The 22028-nt window shown below is 41.4% G+C and overlaps 1 protein-coding gene across 1 annotated transcript in view; it reads right to left on the reverse strand.

Moving 5' to 3' along the window:
• Positions 1-11124, reverse strand: part of MAP7D3 (MAP7 domain containing 3) — a 34754-nt gene extending 23630 nt beyond the window's left edge. Inside the window, exons 1-6 of the mRNA XM_052662623.1 lie at positions 11050-11124; positions 5581-5679; positions 5400-5483; positions 3850-4013; positions 870-981; positions 226-324 (exon numbers count right to left, since the gene is read on the reverse strand). Of these exons, the coding sequence (XP_052518583.1) occupies positions 226-324; positions 870-981; positions 3850-4013; positions 5400-5483; positions 5581-5679; positions 11050-11104 (613 nt within the window). The 5' untranslated portion in view covers positions 11105-11124. The remainder of the gene's footprint in view (positions 1-225; positions 325-869; positions 982-3849; positions 4014-5399; positions 5484-5580; positions 5680-11049) is intronic.
• Positions 11125-22028: the final 10904 nt, after the last annotated feature.

Here is a 22028-nt window from a genome sequence, read left to right on the forward strand (position 1 = left end):
AAAGACCCAGCCAAAAATTTTTTTTAATTTAAAAAAAGAAACAAATTTATACTGATGAAAATACAAAAAAGTAATCACCATCTCTACTGCGAAACAACGCGGTGCTCTTCTAAAATAAATCTAAATATCCTATGATCTAAAGAGTAAGTGGTACTGTAGGAATACATATAAAGACTTGATTTCACTGGTTTGAAACTCAGTAAAATACATGAAATAAATACTTACTCTTGGCAACAGAATTTTGAAGACCAGTAGATGACATTTGTCTATGTAATCCACAAGTCCCCTGCTCAAGCTTTTCAGTAGATGTAGAATGTTTGTTGACTGAGAAAAGATACAAGATTTACTGTACTCATATTTAAAAAAGCATCATTAGCTGAAACAAGATGAGCTCATGATGTACTTATACAGAGCATAAACATGTATTAATTAGGTACGCAATGCTCACTGTCGATCATTCCTTATAAATTATGGAAATTTAACTTACATTTTATGCAATTGCTTAGAATTATATCCACACATAGGAAAAATTATAATACATCATTAGTAAACAGGGCAATTTATTTTTAAAATATGCACTGGACAAAGGTGTGCAAAGCTTATCAATTATTATTCATTTTTACAAAGATTACAAGTTTAAATGGTAAGATTTTGGATATACTGTATAAAATAAAGTTATTATAAAATTTCACCTGTTTCTTTGGCAATCTCACATGACACAAATTTAAATGCATGGCAAAGAATACATGGCAGTGTTTTCACTTAGGATACAAAGCTGAAAACCCTTTGAAAATGCAACCTTATACTAACAGCTAATATTTACATGTGAAAATGAATAAACTTAAAAGTTTAGCAATTGTATTAATTACCGGTCTTATTTTGGGAATTTACTGTTGTATAGCCTCCCCACGACCATCTGTTTTGACGGTCAATGCGGCTGCTCCTTTCCAGTGTACGATGAAGGACGGCTTTGAATTTCTCCTATTTAAAATAAAAGCCAATAAATGCTTACGTATGTATTATATTCACTAGTACAATTCTGATCTATCAGTTATAAAATACCCCTACCACCAAATTTTTTAATCAGGCAAAATTTTTTTTATAAAGGAGAAAAGTTAAAATTGGAAACATCTCAGGTATGAATCCATACTTTCCCAACTAAGTAGGTTTTAATCTTATGGATATGAATCGAGAAACTGACCATGCTTCCCTCTTTGCTTGTAACATTAGGAAATTTAGAAATAAAGGTGTAGCCTATTCCAGCAACTATACAAGGACTGAGTAGTACGCTTTGATGTATGCTAATCATACCTTATGTTTTATTATTTTCTTACTTTAATTCCCCCTTCTGCTTGATTCCCTCAAACATTTATTTTCTCATCTGGTTGTGGTATATAGTTTTTAAAATATACCTTAAATTCTTTGTAGAATGAGGCAGGATAAAAAATCAACTAATACATATAAGTGAAACTATGCCAGATCATCTATTGTATCCACATTTCTAACTTCTTAAATCCTGGTGTTAACTAATCAAATTTTTAAAAAGAGGTGTGTTTGTCTTGACCTCAGCTTTAGTCTAAACCACGCAGGATAACAGGTCTGCGAATGCAAATGCTACACAATGGCAAAACAGCGCCACTGTCAGAAATGAGTTGCAGTTTTCTATTCCTCATCTCTGTGCTGTGACGTACCATGGACTACTCGCGTAAGCAAATCAACCTCAGAGCCAGAAAGTTTTCTATTCTTCCCTGACAACAACTGCTTCATAGCAACATCATCCTTACAATGTTCCCACAGTTTAGAGGGTGAACATATTAGGAAAATGGAGCCAGCCATATCCTCTGAGGAGAAAAGCAACTGCAATTTTAAAATGGAACTTATCTAATGACAATATTTTAAATTATATTTTCTAACAGAAAGGAAGTTGTTCTAAATTACTTAGACACCCCAGAAGTATAATAAAGATTAAAAAGAGAATATTCTTGCATTATTAAAACCTCTCTCCTAAGCTCTCTTGTGGTGTTTCCAGATGTGCTGACCCTCCATGCTCTTTCAGGTTCCTTCTGGCATCTGTGGCTCATGTGCAAGCTCCTGTCCTCTTTCCCATGTGCCCCCGTCCACACTCACCCCTCCTCACCACCACTGAGTCTGAGGTTTTACCCTGCTCTACTGAATCATTCTCTTTTTCTATGTGCAGCCTCCTCAGTGATGATCAGTCCCTGCTCTGTCTAGGGCTCTCCCGCACGGAGCTTTCTCCTGGTCTTCTGGGTTCTTGTCTGGTGCTCTCTCCCTGGCTCCCACCCTGTCTACACTGCCATTTTGTTGCTTCTTCCCTCCCTGTGTTCTCTCTCAGGTTCCTTGTTTCCTAAGATGGTCTTTTCTACTCGCAGTCCTTGGGGCTCTCCCTCTGTCCTCCAGGGACCTTTCCTGACCCAACAGTTTCCTATTTTACTCTCTTTGGTTCTGTCTTTATTAAGTTCAGTCTCTCTGGCCTTCACTCTTCTTCACCACAGAGAAGTAGTTTTAAAGAGACATTTCACAGAGGAAGATAGAGTGATACAAGTTCTGAATGAGAATTCATTAAATACTGGAATGTGGGGGAAAAGACAGAGAAGGTGCTAGTGAACCATGGACAGGGAAGAAACACCACAGGAGTAACCCTAAAATAAACAAGATTCACCGATGGGATAAGGAGTTGGGGGGGGTGGGGCGGTGAGGCATTTTCAAGAGCCAACTGTGTGTAAAAGTTAGGAAGAAAAGTGAGCACCAGAGAAAGATACAGAGAAGAGGGCTCTTGGGAGAGAAATGGAAACAAAGGGAAAAGGAAAGAAAAAATATTCTAAAATTAGAGCAACAGGGGAAAAAAAGACAGGGAGAGGATAAAAACCCACACACTGAGAGAACCATGGCAGAAACTGGCAAAGATGGGAGCAAAAAGGAGGGAGAAGCTAAGACAAAGAAAGTAGAAAGAAAAAGGGGGTGCTATTGGAGAAAAAGGGCCAGAGTCAGACAAAGAGCCTCAGGGACACTTGAGGGGCACTGGGACAAAGAGAAAGAGAGAATGACAGTGAAGAATAGGATGGAACATGCCAATTCCAAAGGAGCCAAGGACACTCATTAAAGATCTGCAACAACCTACAGGAGAAAAACTTGGTGTCAGAGAGAATCCTACAAATTGAGACAGCTAACCAGATGCCCACAGAGAAACAGCCAAAGGCAAACTGACTGAAGAGGGACAGGGAGGGAAAGAGAGGGCAGGACAAAGGTAGTGACTCGTATCAACAGAGTGCCAAAGACACCCAGAGTCCAGATAGGAAGAGAGCAAGGCCACAAGAGGACCAAGAAAGGAACAATAAGGGGAGAGCGAGAGAGAGCAAACAAAAGGGAGGCAGGGAACCATGGGAGAGTGGAAGGCTCTGATCCGGCTGGGCTCTGCCACTCACACAATGAGTGGAGTGGTGAGAAGCAGACCAGTCAGGGGCAGAGGGGCCCTACCAGAGAGGGCCTGATAGTGGACGGGTGAATACTAGGCAATGGGACAACACCTTTGGTAGGAGAGAAAGCGCCTCAGAACAAAGCCCAGGCTGCAGGCACCCTGCAGGCACACAGGGCTCTCTCCCTGGATGCGCAAGGCTCGTCTTCACCTCAGTTACTAAGCCTAAACTCAGGCCTCAGAGCAGGATGGGGCAAGAGGCACTAATGTTTAAGCAAAGACCAAAGAAGAACTGGTACTCGTTCCAGAATAATCGGGATCGGTTACAATAAAAGCACAGAAGGGCTAAGAAAAAAGTACTGCAGAACCAGGCAACACAGTGTATCATCTGATTAACAAAGAAGAAAAACACGTACCCTTTCTTCCTCTAACATTTCGTTTCTTTTTTTTTCTGCAGATATTCTCCGTTGTTCATCTTTTTCTTTCTGTTCCCTCAGCTTTCGCTGTTTTTCTTCCATCTGTTTTTCATATACAATCTTAGACTTTCTTTCTTTTTCAAGTAGCTGTGTCTCTTTATTAGCTGAAATATTCCAAATGCAAGGTAAGAGCCAAGAAAATGTTTAAGTTTTCCACATTACAGAGAAGGAAAGTTAAAGTATTTTATTCTCTTTCTTAAAAATAACATAACCTGTGCTAATAACTAAAGATTTATTATATAAATGACCAGAGATGGCCACGAAAGAATCATTTCCACTGGGTGTTCATTTAACTCCTGAGAACTGAATTGGCTTAAATGACTCTCCTATCCAAACTAAAATTCCAAATTCAAAAGAAATATTTTCTTTCATGTGATGTTTCTGCTGACTTGAGCTGAAGTCAAACCCCATCAGATTAATATGCTGTACATTAAAATAAGAATTAAAAAACACATGGCCAGAATATATGGCTTTTTTCCTTCTAATACGAAACTTATTTTTAAAGGCCTCATCTAAACAGAACATATTAAGCATGCCAATTTGACCTTCATGGGCTTAGGCACATACCATATTACTGACCAGCATGTTTTCCTACATTCAAATTTCCTCTCACTAAAGCCTGGAGAGCATCCATGCAGTTGTAAAAATACTCTTCTAAAGAGCTACAGGAAGAAACTGCTCCTCACCAAAACAGACAACTGCTATTCCATTTGAATGAAGGTGAGCACTAGTTCTGCAGTGGATTTACAGGGCCAGATGAGGAAAATACACAGCTGAAAAAGCATTCTCTCAAGATTATGGTTCTTTTAGAAAAGAATATTATTTTTTAATATAAATTTATTTATTTTAATTGGAGGATTCTTAGATCTTAATTAATACAAAGTCACACTTGAGAAAGTATAGCAATCAGTGAAAGATACCATATCTATGGTAAAACTTTTAGCAAATTCATTTATGTTTTTGGCCACGCCATGGCTTGTGGGATCTTGGTTCCCAAATCTGGGATTGAACCCCAGGCCTCCGGCAGTGAAAACACAGGGTTAACCACTGGACCTCCAGGGAATTCCTTCATTTTTGTTTTCAGAGTCATTTTTACTGAAATTCCCATTTTGCTTGTTTCTACAAATGCTGAAAAAATGTTCATACTTTAGTTTTCAGAAAATTAAGGCTAACAGAAACTACTATTTCAAAAATAAAACAATTAGGCCAAATATTTTTCACAGATCTTCTTTATCTCATTTAGTATATGCTTTTAATCCAATATAACACATAAAGTAAAAAGACAGTAACACATACTGTATAACATATACTATTAAGAAAAGATTAAAAAGTAAAACCACTTTGAAAATATGTAATCTTAATGTAAAATTTATTCATTTTGATTTTAAGTCTAAAATATACCATCATCCTGATTCATTTTGCTGTACAGTATAAACTGATGCAACATTATAAAATAACTATACTCTAATAAAAATTAATTTTAAAAATACCATCATCTTGTCTTTTTTTCTCTTCTCTCCGCTTCTTTGCTAATCTTTGTTTTATGTCATTTTTAAGCACAGAGCCATCTATTACTAAAAAAAAGAAAAGAAAATAATTAGATATTAATAGGATATCAAACTTAAAGGATATAACACTTTGACATCTATCAAAGTACTCTAGAAATTATACCTGGCTTAAATGGTGATTTTATATTTGAAGGCTGGGACAGAAGAGAACTAAAGCTACCTTGACTTCGTCTTTCTTCAGCAATGGCATTAGCAGCAGCAACTAAAATACAGAGAGATAAAGGAAAGGGATTAAATATTAAGAAGACAAACAGCTAATCCAGAGGTGGCAAATTGTATCTTGAGAATAAAGGATAGCATCTCTTCTAGAAAGCATGACAGATGACTCTGGGTCAGCAAAGACATACTGAATACCTATGATGTTCAACAATAATTCAACAAAGAATTAACACTGTTTACTGTAGACACGCCAGCCTATCTGTGCACAGAGTTGTCAGTGGAAGCAGCAGCATGAGCTGGTGGGTGAATCAGAGCTAATGAGTAACAGATCTCAAAAATGCCTAGGAAAACTGAGTGGGCAAGGATTCGGAAAAAATGTTTCGCCATGAATTGGGCGAATTTAAAAAAAGATTTGGAGTTTATGGGTTTGAATTTGGAAGCAAAAGTGTCAACAGTGAGAGCCTCAAAGATTGGGCCCAATATTAAGGAGAACATTTATAAATTACCTTGATCAGGGGCTATCTACCCTGGCTCCCCAGTAGAGTCACCCAAATTGTTTAAAAAAAAAAAATTAGCAATGCTTTCCCCTCCCCATTTCCACTCTCTGAGTGTGGGGCCCAGGCCTTTGCAGTTGCTAAAAGCTCTATTCTGATGCACAGTGAAGGTGGAGAAACATTCAAAGAAGTTCCAATGGGATGGTATTTTTCGAGGTAGGAAAATATCAAGTTAATAAATATTAATTAACACATCTTGTCTAAACAGGTAGAAAATGGTAAATAAACTTCAATAAGGGTGAAGTATAAAAGAGTGTGGGAGCAAAATTTGAGGGAAAGTAAGAAAAACTAAAATTGTGGATGATACCAAAACAAGTTATTGGGGAATTCCCTGAACTCTTTCCATATATGACTGTAGAAAATGCCTCACAGTAGCAGGCATCTTCAGGAAGGAGCTGGAAAATAATACTGAAAACTCTCTTCTACCCTAGTATAAAAACACAGGAAACATGCCCCTGTGATACTGCATACAATTCTGGTCTCTACATATCAAGAAAAACGCAGAACAGTTGAAGATGGGCAGTTAAATAAGAGACTAGAGGGCCTGTAGTTGTACTCAGAATGAATGGGCTGAGATGTTACTTGCCACTGATGAAAGATATCTGGGAGCCATTTTACAGAGTAACCTTGAAAGTGACACAACTGCTGCCATAGATACCACCATTTCAAAAGGGGAAATGATTTTTTTTTTAATCCCAGAGACCAAACAGCTCAGATAATCCACGATCTAGCTAAATTTGAATTGAAGATTAGACTCTTCAACTTCTTCAGTAATTTATCAATTTTGTGGACCACAATTATTCTCTGAATTTCAGTCCTGGTGTACTAAGAAAATTCTTATATAGTCTATAAGTTAAATAAACCATCCTACACACCCCCCTTCCACTCACATTTCTATGTGAGCATAGAGAAAACCACTGTTGCTTTTGCATATTCAGTTTTCCTGTTTAAAAGACGTAAGGAAAGTCCATATATTTTGGCACAATTTAGTTGGCCATAAGGACAATTTCCCTCAAAATGTACAATTTTACCAGATTTAAAGATCTTATTAATCACAAGTAAACTTAAAAGTAGTTGTGGCAATAATGAACCACACCATATACAGGTTATAATATCAAATCTAATTTGTTTTTTGGCTGCACAGGGTGGTTTGCGGGATCTCAGTTCTCTGACCAGGGAATTGATTCCAGGTCATCGCAGTGAAAGTGCCAAGTTCTAACCATAAGACAATCAGGAAACGTCCCTCAAATCTGATTTTTAGACCCTTACTTCCAAATTCCTACTGACAAGAAATACATTCACCAAAAGGACAGGCTCTAAAAATGTCCAGACACTAGGGGAAAGCCTCCATGTCTGGAGTTAACAAAATGAACATTTCATTCAACTCTATTCAATGAGGAATTTAACAGGTGCAATAGAGTATTTCTATAGCTCTTATACTAATTCTAAACTCCAAATTAAAGTTAAAAGTTACTTTCTGCCTGGAGATTAAATAAGAAAACATGTAGATTTTACTACTAAAACTGAATTATGAATCTTAATCTGTATTTCCAAAAAATTGCCATAATGAATAATGTATATCACTTCACCATTTATGAAGTTGTTTTCATTGATTACCTCATTTAATTCTCATAATAATCCTATAAAGTGGGTATTATTTTCTTCATTCTTTACAGATAAGCAAACTGAAGCTAAATACAACTTTCCCAGATCACACAGATAGGAACTGGTAAAGCCAGAACTTACTTCAATTGTAACTTTACTTTGAAATATTACACAAATATGAAGGACCAGACTGTATAAAACCCACATCAACCTTTATATGACTTATTTTAATACTCCTACTTCAGCTAATTTTAAGGTTACTTCTTTTTAAAATACCATAATGAAGGAATTAAGATCTAAATGTATACAACTTATTCAACAATAAGTAAATGAAATATATGGGTTTTGGTATAAAACATACTTTGGAAATACAGCAATGGAAATTATTTTAAAATAAAGCATTTACCTTTTTTCAAAAAAAAAAGCTGTGGTTAAGAAAAGCCTAAGTTTAAAGAAAATGTGTAAAAAGCAATACAAAAAGAAAACGATTCTCTCTCTCTCTTTTTTTTTTTTGGTGGCACCTCAAGGCTTGTGGCAATTTAGTTCCCCAACCAGGGATTGAACCCTCAGCAGTGACAGCAGAGTCCTAACCCCTGGACCACCAGGGAACTCTGCCGTTCTCCTTCTACGAGGAGAAAATAAAAATCATTCCAGCTATCTAACCCAATAAAAGCCTCAGAATAAAATGAACCAAAAATAGGTGCCACTAGAATGCTAAAGTTAAAGAATGTTTTACACTTGATAGATTTTTAAAAGATATCATTGAAATTTTGAGGCCCCTTCTGGACATAAAGCATTTTAGGTCATTACTGACTTCAACATAGTAGAAAATTTCTGCTTCTCTCCTAAACCTCCTTCCTCAACACACACAAAATCTGTGTCATAAGGGCTCTGCTCTACTACAGCAAGCAAAATGCAAGAAAGGAAGAACATTTTTCTAAGACAGTTATTTCAAGGATGGTAATAATCTTCCTAAATCTGCACCCAAGCATGATCACCCCAAAATGTTTAACCTTATGAGATATCAATGATAAATATTCATCCCAATACTTACTAGCAATTCTACACTGTCTGCCACAATTGTTGTTCTTGACATCACAGAGTTCCACATAAAATCTATAGCCCCACCTCTCCATGACCTTTCTTCAGTACTAACTGGAAACATTAAACCACATAAACTAGTGAAACAGTATTTCTTATTCCTTAGCAAAGGGCACAGATTGCAAAAAAAAATGATTGAAAGGTTTTTTAAAAATTATTTTAAGAAGGGCTATGGTTGTGGCAAGAAACAAGCATACCATGAAACCAAATTGCTACAGATAAACGAATACAGCGCTATTCACTGTTGTTTCAGTAACAGAATAAAAAGAGGTAAATTGCTACAAGTCTTGAGCTCCTGCTGGATGCAGCCTTCAAAGCGTAGGCTGCCAGTGGTATCTAGCAGCAGACTGTCTTCCAGCAACCCCATCCCTGAGCCTTCCCACACAGCTGCTGGCCCAGTCCTGGATCCACCCTTCTTCAAAGCTGAGTAGTTTGGAGTGGTGTGGTCCCCTGCAGATCTGTTCCACCCACACGAAGGCTCTCTGTTCATGGCCTTATTACTTGAAGTTTGCATGTTATTAGGCCAGGGAGAGAGTGAGAAAATATTAAGAAAAAAAAAAGAAACCAAAGAAATTTCCAATCAGGGAACAACAAAAATAAAGGGGATTCAAGGAATTTTGCCTAAAACAGCAACAAAGTTTACTCACTGTTATTTGTTTAAGAGAAAAGTAGCAATTGCCACAAAGTGGCAGCACATTTCATTGACCCTTTGTCCCCTTCAGGAAAATACTGTGACCATGAAGAAAGTTCTTTCTAATCAAGGTGATCCTCTGAAAACCCTAATATGTGATGTTTTCATTCCTAATATGAAATGGGCAGCAAACATGTCAACTAGGGCTCTGGGTTAAGCCTTTTTTATTTTGCTTTCAAGTTTTTGGTTTGAAATACTGTGAATTCCAAGCAACTGTCCCATGTAAAATTTTAAAAATACTTTGCAATGTTCAATATAAAAATACGTTTGGGGGGGGGGGTCGGTTAACCAGAATGCTGGTTAATTTAAATCAGTGAAATAAGTCAATGTCAGAGAACCTTAGGTGCCAATAAACAATAAAACAATCTGAATTTATTGCAAACTCTCCCCGTAGGTGAACCATAATAAGCTAAAGACAGAAGAGTTTTTCTCCCTGTGCAATAATGAAAGTGTATTTGCTGCTGACATAGTCTCTGGGGAGTTAATTCAAAGCGTTCTGAAGTAACATAAACCCAATTGCAGCCAGTCTAAATTAATTTCTTAACTGCAAATGGAAAATTCCCGAAGGACTTCAATAAAATCAATAAGACTGTTTTACTCCAGGTCATATAGGAGGAAACTAGCTCGAGAACTAAAAGCAACCTCCCACAAGCAACATATACTAGCTCAAGCACTGGAGCAGTCTCCTGGGCTAAGCCATGCGCTACCAAATTTTACAAAATAAACGATTTGGGAGAAAAATTTCTTTGGTGATGAGACCAGTTTAAAAGAAAGCACCCAGAAGCGCTGAGTTTCGTTCAGTTCAGCCTAGGGTCTGCAAGACATCCCACGGAAGGTGACATCCTGGCGATCACGTGCTACAGGAGGCAAGCCAAGAGGAGCGGGGGATGGGGGCAAGTCTCATTCCAAATTTCAAATCAAGACCCTCAAGGCCCCCTCCTTACAGGACCTTAACCAGATCCTAACCAGGAGGGTGCGGGAGGTCAAGCCTCCGGAGAGCCCTGGGTTCCGACCATGGTAAACGAAGAAAGCTCGAGCGTCGAGGGCTCAGGGGAATCTCCAGGGCTGCCCGGAGCCGAGAGGGCCGTCCCGGCGCCCGCCGCCCCCGAAAGACAGGCGGGGCTCGGGGTTGTCCTCGGGCTCCCGGGTGCCAGGCGCCCGCCCTCCCGCCCCAGTAGCGTCCGTTAGTTCTCTCGCGCCCCGCCCGCCGGAGGGGGTGCGGCCGTCGGCAGTGGCAGTTGGACCGCGGGCTGAAGGGCTTGGGCTGGTCTCCCCTCCCGCCCGCGTCCCCTCTCGGCGACCCGTCCCGTCCCGGGGCGCTCCGACGGGGGTGAGGGGAAGACCCGACGGCGCGCGAGGCGACTCCGGAGTAAAGTTCTCCCGCTCCGACGGTCCCCGAAGCCGCGGGAAGCCCGCGTCCCGCACGGGCCCGGGCACTCCCGGGAGCCGCCGGCCCGCTCACCCATTCGTTCGCGCAGTCCCCTCAAGGATGTGCCGCCGCCGGCGCGCTCCGCCATCTTCGGAGCAGCCAAGCCGGGAGCCGCTACAGGCGCTGGGGCCCCAGTGCGCAGGCTCTCGCGCGGCCGCTGCGGGGCCGGGGCCGTGGCGTCGTCGGGGGGCGGGAAGGGGCGGGGCCCAAAGGGCCGCCGCGCCCACCTCGGACCCGCGACCCGTCAGCGCTGCCTTCTGCGCACCAAGTTGTGAGCCGCTGGGCGGCGACGACCAGGTGTAAATAAAGACACCTTCTTCTACTTCCCCTGCTCTCCCCGCACTGTGCGTCCTGGAGGCCGGCCGATAATCAGCCGGCCATCCAACATTCCTTTTTTCCTCACTTTACCTAACAACGCAGTAACATTCTTTCCTTCATTCGTTTGTTCACTTATGGAGGTCTTCTTGAGTGCCTCCTTGGTGCGCTTGCATCATGAGTTTGCTAATCTTTGAAACACGACGGAAAGGCCCAGGTTGGGGGAAGAGATAGGTTCCTGTGAGGCTCTAGGGGGCTTGATCACAAGGAAAGATTTTCTTAAAACTGTAGAATAACTCGTGACACTGTTAGGTCTCAACGTTGTGTGAATTATCTTTAGAGTGTCTTTAGGTCTCTAACGTGAAGTCGAGGACTTATTGATGTTAATCACTCCAGATACATAATTACATATTACATATATAATATTCATAAACGATTCCTATCTGGAATGCAGAAAGATCTAAAAAATATTTAAGAAAAAGGAAATTCCCCCCAAAGTGAGCAAAAGGCATAAGCAAGCCTTTCACAGGAGAGAAAACACAAATGGCAATAAGCATAAAAAAAAAAGATTCTCAAACTCTTAAGCACTCAAGAGGACACAAGTGAAAACCACAAGATACCATGTTACAGCTATAGATTTGGCAAAAATTTAAGAGTGGAAAAAAAGTGTTGGTGAAGATGTAATTTAATGGTGGAGAAAAATAATACTGTAAATCAACTAGACTTCAGTTTGGAAAAATACTAGTGTGTGTTTTTTGGGGGGCAGGGGGCCGGGGATCGTTTGGCACTATAGTACCTGAAGCCCTGCTCCTACTTGTATAGAGACACCAGTGTTCTGCATGATATACATAATGGTAGCCATGATTATTAAGACACACATGATTAGGGCACAAGCAAAGCACATATACCTACACAGAAATTCAGCTTTGATGAATTTATCTGGAACTTCACAAACAGGTCTCTTTTAATCTATAGATAAACCTTTCTTTTTCTTCAACATCTTTGACAGATCACTGTGAAACATTCAGTAGGTGAGTCATTCAACAAAAGCTTTTATGACCACCTATCCTGTGCCTGACTGGTTGGCTAGAAAGAGACAGGGAAGATCCCCTTAGATGTGTCTTTGGGGCTACAGCAGCTCCTTAAGGAGCCCCCGCAGGACTGTCTGTACGTTTCTCAGAAAAATTTTGGAACTGAAGACTGCCATCTTAGGGAGATTGAGTGTGTTCTGGAGCCAACTCACTCAGAGCTGGGAAACAACCCAGGCCACTTAACTTCTCTCCACCCCTGTTTGGAAAGCCTATGTTCCCCAGTGAGCAAAAAAAAAAAAAAAAACAAAACCTGAATTCCTGCTATTTCTTTCCTACTTGGCTATTTTTTCCCTTAAACCTGACACCAGCAGGAAAAATATTCAGAAACTCTCATACTAGGTCTAGGAATTGTCACTTTTTTCTACTAATACATTGAATTCACATGTAATAAACACTCAGTGCACTTATCAAGTCTAACAAATTTGCATTGAAACTGCTACCATCACAGCCCTATGGGAAGAGTTCTAAGCTTCACAGCCATGAGACAACTGTCCCTTTGCATCCTAGACTACCTGTCAGATTCATCCGTCATATACACAGCAGAGTCAGGGTTCGGGTTTTTTGTTCTCCTCTCATTTCTGACTCTTGTCTCACATCTATTGCCGCTTGGCCATGATACAGGGGGAAGAGTGATGCTTCATTCTGGACTCATCTCTTCCAATTCTACTCACACGTTTTCTTCCCTTTCCGCAAATCTGCACTTTTCTTCTCTCTAAGTTATAGGCTCACCTCAGGCTCTGGTCATTTCTTGCTCGGTTGATGGCAGCTTTCCCAGCTCCGAAATTCCTACTGCAGCACATTGCCCCTACCGCCCCAATCTCAATGATCCTTCAGTCCCCCTTTCCCACTGCCCCCTTTCCCCTTCCCTTTGCACTGAGGACCAGGGTGACCTTGCTTTTTTTGGGGATGTGGTGGGGGACTGATTCTCATGTCCTGAGATAACCAGGGTGGGGGTCATGAGCTTCTGAGGAGAGGAAGAAGAGGCCAGCATTGTCATTCAGATCAGACAAACATGGGAAGGGCATCATGGTGGTGGTGCAATCTGCGAGGAGCAGTAGCTGCATCTTAGAGGCTTACTTATTGTTACTTAGTAACAGATGTCATTTGTCCAATACTTATACATTGGCAGGCACAGTGCTTATGGTTCTACATGGATTATTTAATCTAATTCTTGTACCACTTCATGATGCAGCTTCTGTTATCCCCTCATTTTACAGATAAGGAAAGAGTTACCCTCCCCCGGGTTAGCACAGTTAGCAAGTGGCAGAGCCAGGATTCAAGGCCATGTATATCTAGTACTTCTTCCACTGTGTCTTCTAATTTACCAGATGATGAGCCCTAGTCCAGTTTTAATTCCTAGCCCATGTCTTCACTTCTCCACTGATGCAGTCCCCACACTCAGCCTATTGTTTTTTCTGGCTCAGCCTTGTGGCACATGAGATCTTAGTTTCCCCATCAGGACCAGGGATGGAACCTGAGCCCCTGCATTGGAAGCTCTGAGAGTCTTAACCACTGGACTACCAGAGAAGTCCCTAGACATGCACTTTTTATCACTAGTGGGGTCTTCCTAAAACTAAATCTTTTAACTCAAGTACCACTATGACAGTCTCTTAAGTCTTTAATAAGATGGACACAAACTATTCAGTAAGAAACCATTGAAAATGGATGTTTAATATATATCTAGCAATAGAGATAAATATGACTTCTCTTAAGCAGCCTTTCTTCTAGAAAGGCTCAGCTGAGACTGTAAATGCCAGGTACTCAGGGCTGACTTTAAAATGTATGTGTAAAGGAAAATGTGCCACATCTATTTCACTGTTTATCCTGCAATGAATATTTTTTGAATGAATGAAAGAGTACTGAAAGCCTCCACAGTACTGAAGGAGGAAGAAATGAAAATATTTTCAATGGCTACTGGGGTGTTGAAAAGGTCTAGACTTAAAATTATTAAAGGGCAAGAAAATGTCCTTTTTTTTTTTTTTTTGCTTGACTTCAAATAAAGTAGAGCAAACATGGGCTGTGTCTTCTCATTCTAAATACAGGGCCTGTAATATAAAGGGAGATTCAGGGGATGCCAAAAAGCATAAAATATCAAGGAATGCCCTTTAAAGACACTTTGGAATTTCTAAAAGAGTTAAAACTTGGTAAAATCCAGATGGGAGAGAAGGAGAGGAAAAGAGGAGTTGAGATGGTTTATTAAAACACAGATTGCTGGGCCCCATTCCCAGAGTTTCTGATTCTATAAGTGTGATTAACTGTATAACATATACCACCAAGGAAATGTACCGAATGTCCAGTGTGATGTCAAGTTCAGCCTGAGCGGTTAATATCATTACACTTTGATGATGATCTATATTTAAAAATTTTAATCCAGATCTAGCATCATCATCACACTTTGATGATGACAAATATTAAAAATTCAAATACAAATCTAGTGTCATGTACCTCCTGATACTTGACATTTGTTCACTAAGGGCAGGCAAATGCTTTGCTCTAGGGTTCACTGAAAGCCAAGGTCTGGCCAAGGCCTTGCGGTGAGCATTACAATGGAGGGAGGAACGTCACAGACCCTGAGCTGCCAGGCAAGGAAGCCTGAGAGCATTTTGTACCACAATTTCCTGAGACAGAGTGTGGTGGTACAGCACATTGAATAGACAGTTTTCCTTCTCATTCCCACCCTCACCCCCATAGGATAGTTCACCCATATCACACATTCATACCTACATTTGAAAAGGAGCTAACACAGGTATTGGGAAGGTAAAGAAATCCAGATCACACACAGGAAGTGAAATGCACAAGAATCTCCTCTCCTTGCCACCCAAGAAGAAAGTTTCCCAGGGTCAGAAAAAGGACTAAACAATTCTGTCCCTAACTCTGGCTCTCCTTGAGAATCTCTTTGCAAAACTCAATTGTTAGTCACTGGGCTGATACTCTTGGGGGGTGAGAAGCTTGCCTGTAAGCCTCATTGTTTTTTCATGGCCAGCTTACAGATCTCTTTAGAGAATGTGTACTCTTAGAGACAAAAGGGCCTGAGAGGGCAAAGGGGAACTTCTGTGCACATGCTCTGAGGCACGTGGGTCTGTGGGGATGCACACGTGGGCAGCCAAGAGCTGAAGCAGGCTTCCAACAGGTTGTCATCTCTCTATGCAGCTGGGCTGAAAAATTCAGTAACATAGAAGAAAGCTTAAGAGTCAGCTGGACATCCAAGCCCTTGAAAAGAAAATCCTCCAGAATTTTCAAAGTGTTGGGATAGATGGGGGGGAAGAAAGGAAAAGAGCAGATTATCTCTGAGGCCAAGTAAATAGAATATCTTTCCCTGCTCTCTGGAAAGACACATTCCCTTGACATTGCTTTTCTTTAGTTTTTAGATATTAGTGTCGCGGACAGATCACGGAATGTGAGAGCTGAGAAGGAACATCAAGGCCACTACATTGAGTCCTCTTATTTTCCCCTGAGGCTGAGAGAGGCTTGCTGATGCAAGTTCCCACAGCTGACGGAACTCAGGTCTCCCAGCACCCTATCTAATGAACTTTCCTCTGCACACCCGTGAAAGGCTGTCCACACAATATTTTAGAAGAAGGAAAAAAAAAGTGAGAACTGCTGACCCAGTGCTAGGAACCACTATGTAATCCAGCTGGAATTTGACCTATATCCTCCCAATGAAACTGAAACGGACATGGGAGGGAAACAGATGGAGATCCCGCTAAGTTATGAAAGACACACTTAAAGGATGTTGAACAACAGTTATTTTTGTGAAGGAACCAGTGAGCTGGCTCCTACCTGCTGCTCCACATAATTCTCACTACATCCTCACAGGAACCCTCTTCAGCAACAGCAAAACCAGGCAAACATTTGGGCTCAAGCCGATCTCTTGATCTCTACTCTTCTCCCCCACCCTCACCCCGCCTCACAGAAGCATGATTCGAATTCAGGATAATGACTCTAGATTTCTCTCGAGTTTTCCAGAGGTGTTAGGAGCCAGAATAGGAGAGAGCCACCCAAAACAGTGCCTGGTGGTCTATGCTGAGGCTTAAGGAGTGGCCAAGAATGCATGCTAAGTCGCTTCACTTGTGTCCGACTCTTTGCGACCCCATGGACAGTAGCCCACCAGGCTCCTCTGTCCATGGGATTCTCCAGGCAAGAATACTGGAGTGGATTGCCATGCCCTTCTCCAGGGGATCTTCCTGACCCAGGGATTGAACCCATGTCTCTTATGTCTCCTGCATTGGCAGCAGGTTCTTTACCACTGAGCCACCTGGGAATCCCAAAAGAGTGGCCATATTCAGCTGTTACTTGAATCCGGAGGTGGGGATGGAGGAGATGATCAAGTACCAGCCAAGCCAGAGAGGCTTCATGGAAGAAGCAGCTTTTAAAACCAGGCTTTATAAATGGTGACTATTTATTGGATAGTAAATTCATATATGTGTTACCCTCAGAACCCTGTGCAGTGCTCTGTGGAGGGTTTGTGTTCAATATGTTTTTGTTGTTGTCAATATTATTATGCCTGGAGATAATTAATTCAACTGAAACATACCCAGGAGGAATTATTCAGTCTTCTGGATCTACCCAGTTCTTTTCTTTCTTTGGGAGGAGGAGCCTGGATGCCAAATTCTGGTTCCTTCTGGATGTGCCTACCCTGGGAAACTGCTGAAGAGGCTGACTTCAGAAAGAAAATGTGAGAAATAAAGCACTGATTTCAATTTCAGTTCTGTAGAAATATTTGGGCAGCCTGCTTGATGGTGTTTTTATGATTAAAAATGACCCCATGTGTGCACTTAACAGGAACGTGGGCCACAGCAGGCCTGGCATATGCTTTTTCCCATCTCCATATGTTTCATTTATATCTTAATCCTCAGCCTGCTGGGAAAGAACTGGGTAACATGGCACTTTGAGGACCGCTTTCAGTTGGTCTCATGCGATTTTCATAGCCTATGGTATTCACACATCCTCCACTGTGAGATGGAATCTGGCCCCAGGCCTGTGGCATCGCCATAGGGCTGACTGCAGGGGAAAGAAAATTCTAAATGTGATAGGACTTTGTTCACATGTGAGTCAGGGATGTGTTTGCTCTGTTTAAAGAAGGGGGAATGATATTTGAAGCAAATTCGTTCAGGGAGAAATGCTGCCATTATATATAAACATTCGAAATTTAGTGACTGACTGGCTGGCTACCTTGTGAAGTCCCCAAACTTGCCTTTTGCCCACTGTCACCTGGTCGTTCATCAGTAGAGAATCTGCCTACAATGCAGGATTCCCAGGGAGATGCGAGTTCGATCCCTAGGTTGGGAAGATCCCTTGAAAAGGGCATGGTAACCCACTCCAGTATTCTTGCCTGGAGATTCCAATGGACAGAGGAGACTGGAGGGCTACAGTCCATGGGGTTGCAAAGAGTTGGACACAACTGAAGCAACTTAACATGCATGCACGTCTGGTAAAAAGAGCATGGACTTTGGAGCTCAAAATGTCTGGGCTTGCTTCCCAGTCCTGCCATGTAAAGACTCTTTGATCCTGCGCTTAGGTTTCCTCATCTGTAAAATGAGGATGATAACAATTGCTTAAAACTGTTTTATAAATCTTGAAATCACTTGATGTAAAGCATCAGATGTTCAGTATATAGTATGAAGTAGATATAAAGTAGTTAGTAATAATGATAGCTAATATTAGTAATAATAACAATAGCTATAATAGTAATAACAATAGCTAATATTTCAGAGGCATGCATTATGTGCCAAGCTTTGAGTTACGCACTTTTTTCCCACGTTGGCCCACTTAGTTTGACAATAATTCTATGAGGTCAGAAGAATTATCCCCTAAAATGCCTAATGCTATTAATCATGACGATATACAATACAGCTCAGATTGGAATAATCTCACGCTTTCTAATCCTGCTTTTTCTCCCTCATCTGCCCTCACACCTCCCCATCCTCCTCCGCACTGAGTTTTCATTTGAGTCCAGCAAGCTGGAGTTGTCTCACCAGGTAAGAGACAGGGGAATTAACACAGGAGGCCAAGAGCACAAGTATTTTGCAATCCAAATGCTGGAAGAAGGCTTTGCAGTCAGAGATAAGAGATCAAATTTTCATGCAAAGAATACTAATTGTGTGGAACTATCTAACAAAGGGGCTTGTTTGCGGGGGAGGGGGGCGGGGAACAAACATGAGAGTCATTCAGAAATCTCCTTTTAAATCAGAATACTGGAGCTTCACAGAAGGCCGGGACTCTTTGTGTTCTTGCTACCACCCTCCTTCCGCCTCTGCTTCCCTCAGCTGTTGGGGGAGGGGCGGGGAAGCGGGGTCAAGGTAGGGCCTTTTCCCTTCAGGTGTCAAGAATCCAGCCGTCCCCTCCCCCAAGCCCCTCTTCCGGTGGGGAAGGCACGAACACATAGATGGCTGTCACTAGGATGCTTGCAGTCCCCTCTTAACAAATGGAAACGGCCTGGTTGGAAGTTAGCACTTGCAAGAAGAGAGGATCTCCCCTGAGGGTAGTCTAAAGCTAAAGCAGCCTCAGATGAGAATCCGCCTCGGAAGCTCATACTCAGCCTCAGCGGTTTATCGCAAAGAGGGAAGCACATTGGCCCTGAAGGTCTACAAGGGGTTAACCCAGTCACGTGGCTAAACATACCGCCCGGTCCACCTCCGCTGGCCCGGCAGACACCAGCGGGAAGTGCTGCCTCCGGCGTGAGAGCCTTATTTAAATGCTAACTGAAGACAAAGCAGAATCTATTTTCCCTTTGGCCTCCAGGAAGCCACAGCAGAGAATTTCAACATTTTTCACTAACACTGTCTGAGCCTGGTCCCAAATTCTTTCTGACTACGTCTCCCCCTCCCTGCCACTTCTGCCAAATTTCTGGGTGTATGTGGTCGAAAAGAAGCACAGTCAGCCGGGTCCCCAGAATTCATGGAAATATGACAGAGAGTAATGTAACATTTTGTATTATGTCTAGTTTTAAAATAAAAAAGTCCTGTTTTTCTCCAGTGACATTTTACATCACACTCCAAGACAATCTGTTGTGAAGGGACAATTTGGGGAAAGGCCAAAGATGGAAAACTCAAACTGGGACTCTTTGGATACCTCGAAGACACTCGGTTTCTGGAACTTAGAGATTTAAAATTTAGTTAGCTGTCCCCTCCCATCTTAAAAGGAAGCCACTTGGAGAGACTGACTTGTCCAAGGTCACACAGCTAGTAAACGGCAGAGCTCTATATGGTAAAGTTTTCAAGATGCTGTTATACACAATCCAAATTATCACCACAGCAGGGGGCATTTTTGTGTGTTGAAATTGACCAGCTGATGAGCTGTCAGGAGGATTAAAATAACATCTGCAAATTGGCATGCACAGTTGCTAAGGCAAATGAAATTAAAAGGTTCTATGCATTACACATTTTCTTTCCTTGATATTTATGTCCACATACATTTTGAGTTTACAGAGTTGTAATGTTTGTGTCTATATCACATCTTGATCTCTTTTTTTCACTTAACACAGACCCCATACTTACCATTTTAATGCTTAAAGAACATTCCATCTGGTCCATACTCCACTTTTTTTTTTTTTAACATGCTACCATTATTGAACGTTTGGGTGGTTTCTAGCATTTCCCCATTATATATAGTGAGTCTTGGAACAACCTTGTACAGCTTGCCACCCTCCCACCCACCGTGGTCCTTTTTAGCTGGTTTCTTTGGAAAATGTTTTCAAAAACGGAATGAGGCATATAAAGAGCTTTCAAAGCAGATTGCTCTCTAGAGAAATAGCACCAGTTTACTGTGTTTGTGTGTCATCAATGATGGCACACTATGGCAGTCAGAAAAAAAAAAGTGGTTTAACTCTTCTGTCTGGGCATAGAAAAGGAACTTGGGAGTTCTTGGCTGAAACTTCCTAGCCTGGCCTTGCATACTCCACCCTTCAGCCCTTGGCAGTGTTATTGCTTTTCTGGCCTTTTCCTAACTTCCTGCTTCTGCACAGAGTCTTGGAGCAGAAGTGAGCATGCTAATACAGAAGAGGATGAACAGTTCTGTATCAATAAGTGGCAAAAATCTAAGAAACGCAACATACAGAAGTTGACTGCCTCAAGTGCTTCACCAAATGAAATGTTGGTGATTCACTTGTAAATTTCCATCTTGGACAAAAAGGTGATTTTGGTTTCAAGGATTAGTTGGTAAGAAAAGCCTGCCATTTCAGAGAAAAATCCCACTGTGGATCTATGTATGCATGTGTTTGATTTGACCATTTGGCCCAGTGGACTTGAGATATCTGTTCTGACTTGTGTCACAAATTATCAATGATTTAACAATAACAGTTTACGTATTTTGAGTGCTGAAGACCTTGGCTTCCATGCATCATCTCATTTAGTCATCATAACTACCACAATCATCCTCCTTTTCCGGATGAGGAAACTGAGGCTTAGAAAGATTACCTTTCCCACAGTCACACACCTAGGAAGCGCAAGAGCTGTGATAAGAACTCAGGTCTGATTCTAAGGTCTTTTTGTGCTTGATCTCGTCCTGCCTCTTATACTCTCATTTATGAGATGGGGACATACCTGCCATACTTACTCCAGTGTTGTTTCAAGGATCAAATGAGAGAAAAACCCCAAAGTGCTTTGCAAAGAGTAAACAAAACATTGTATAGATGTAGAGGCATTTTATGAATGTGAGGTGTGGTCATCACTTGGATTTAATTCAGCTACTGTGGACTAGATCTGATAGATAGATAGAGTGCCTGATGAACTATGGAATGAGGTTCCTGACATTGTAAAGGAGACAGGGATCAAGACCATCCCCATGGAAAAGAAATGCAAAAAAGCAAAATGGCTGTCTGGGGAGGCCTTACAAATAGCTGTGAAAAGAAGAGAAGCTAAAAGCAAAGGAGAAAAGGAAAGATAAGCATCTGAATGCGGAGTTCCAAAGAACAGCAAGAAGAGATAAGAAAGCCTTCCTCAGCAATGAATGCAAAGAAATAGAGGAAAACAACAGAATGGGAAAGACTAGAGATCTCTTCAAGAAAACTGGAGATACCAAGGGAACATTTCATGCAAAGATGGGCTCGATAGAGGACAGAAATGGTATGGACCTAACAGAAGCAGAAGATATTAAGAAGAGGTGGCAAGAATACACAGAAGAAGTATACAAAAAAGATCTTCATGACCAAGATAATCACAATGGTATGATCACTCACCTAGAGCCAGACATCCTGGAATGTGAAGTCAAGTGGGCCTTAGAAAGCATCACTACAAACAAAGCTAGTGGAGGTGATGGAATTCCAGTTGAGCTGTTTCAAATCCTCAAAGATGATGCTGTGAAAGTGCTGCACTCAATATGCCAGCACATTTGGAAAACTCAGCAGTGGCCACAGGATTGGAAAAGGTCCGTTTTCATTCCAATCCCAAAGAAAGGCAATTCCAAAGAATGCTCAAACTACCGCACAATTGCACTCATCTCACATGCTAGTAAAGTAATGCTCAAAATTCTCCAAGCCAGGCTTCAGCAATACGTGAACCGTGAACTTCCAGATGTTCAAGCTGGTTTTAGAAAAGGCAGAGGAACCAGAGATCAAATTGCCAACATTCGCTGGATCATGGAAAAAGCAAGAGAGTTCCAGAAAAACAT

The sequence above is a fragment of the Budorcas taxicolor genome, chromosome X (genome assembly GCF_023091745.1).
Source record: "Budorcas taxicolor isolate Tak-1 chromosome X, Takin1.1, whole genome shotgun sequence".
NCBI classification, from domain to species: Eukaryota; Metazoa; Chordata; class Mammalia; order Artiodactyla; family Bovidae; genus Budorcas; species Budorcas taxicolor.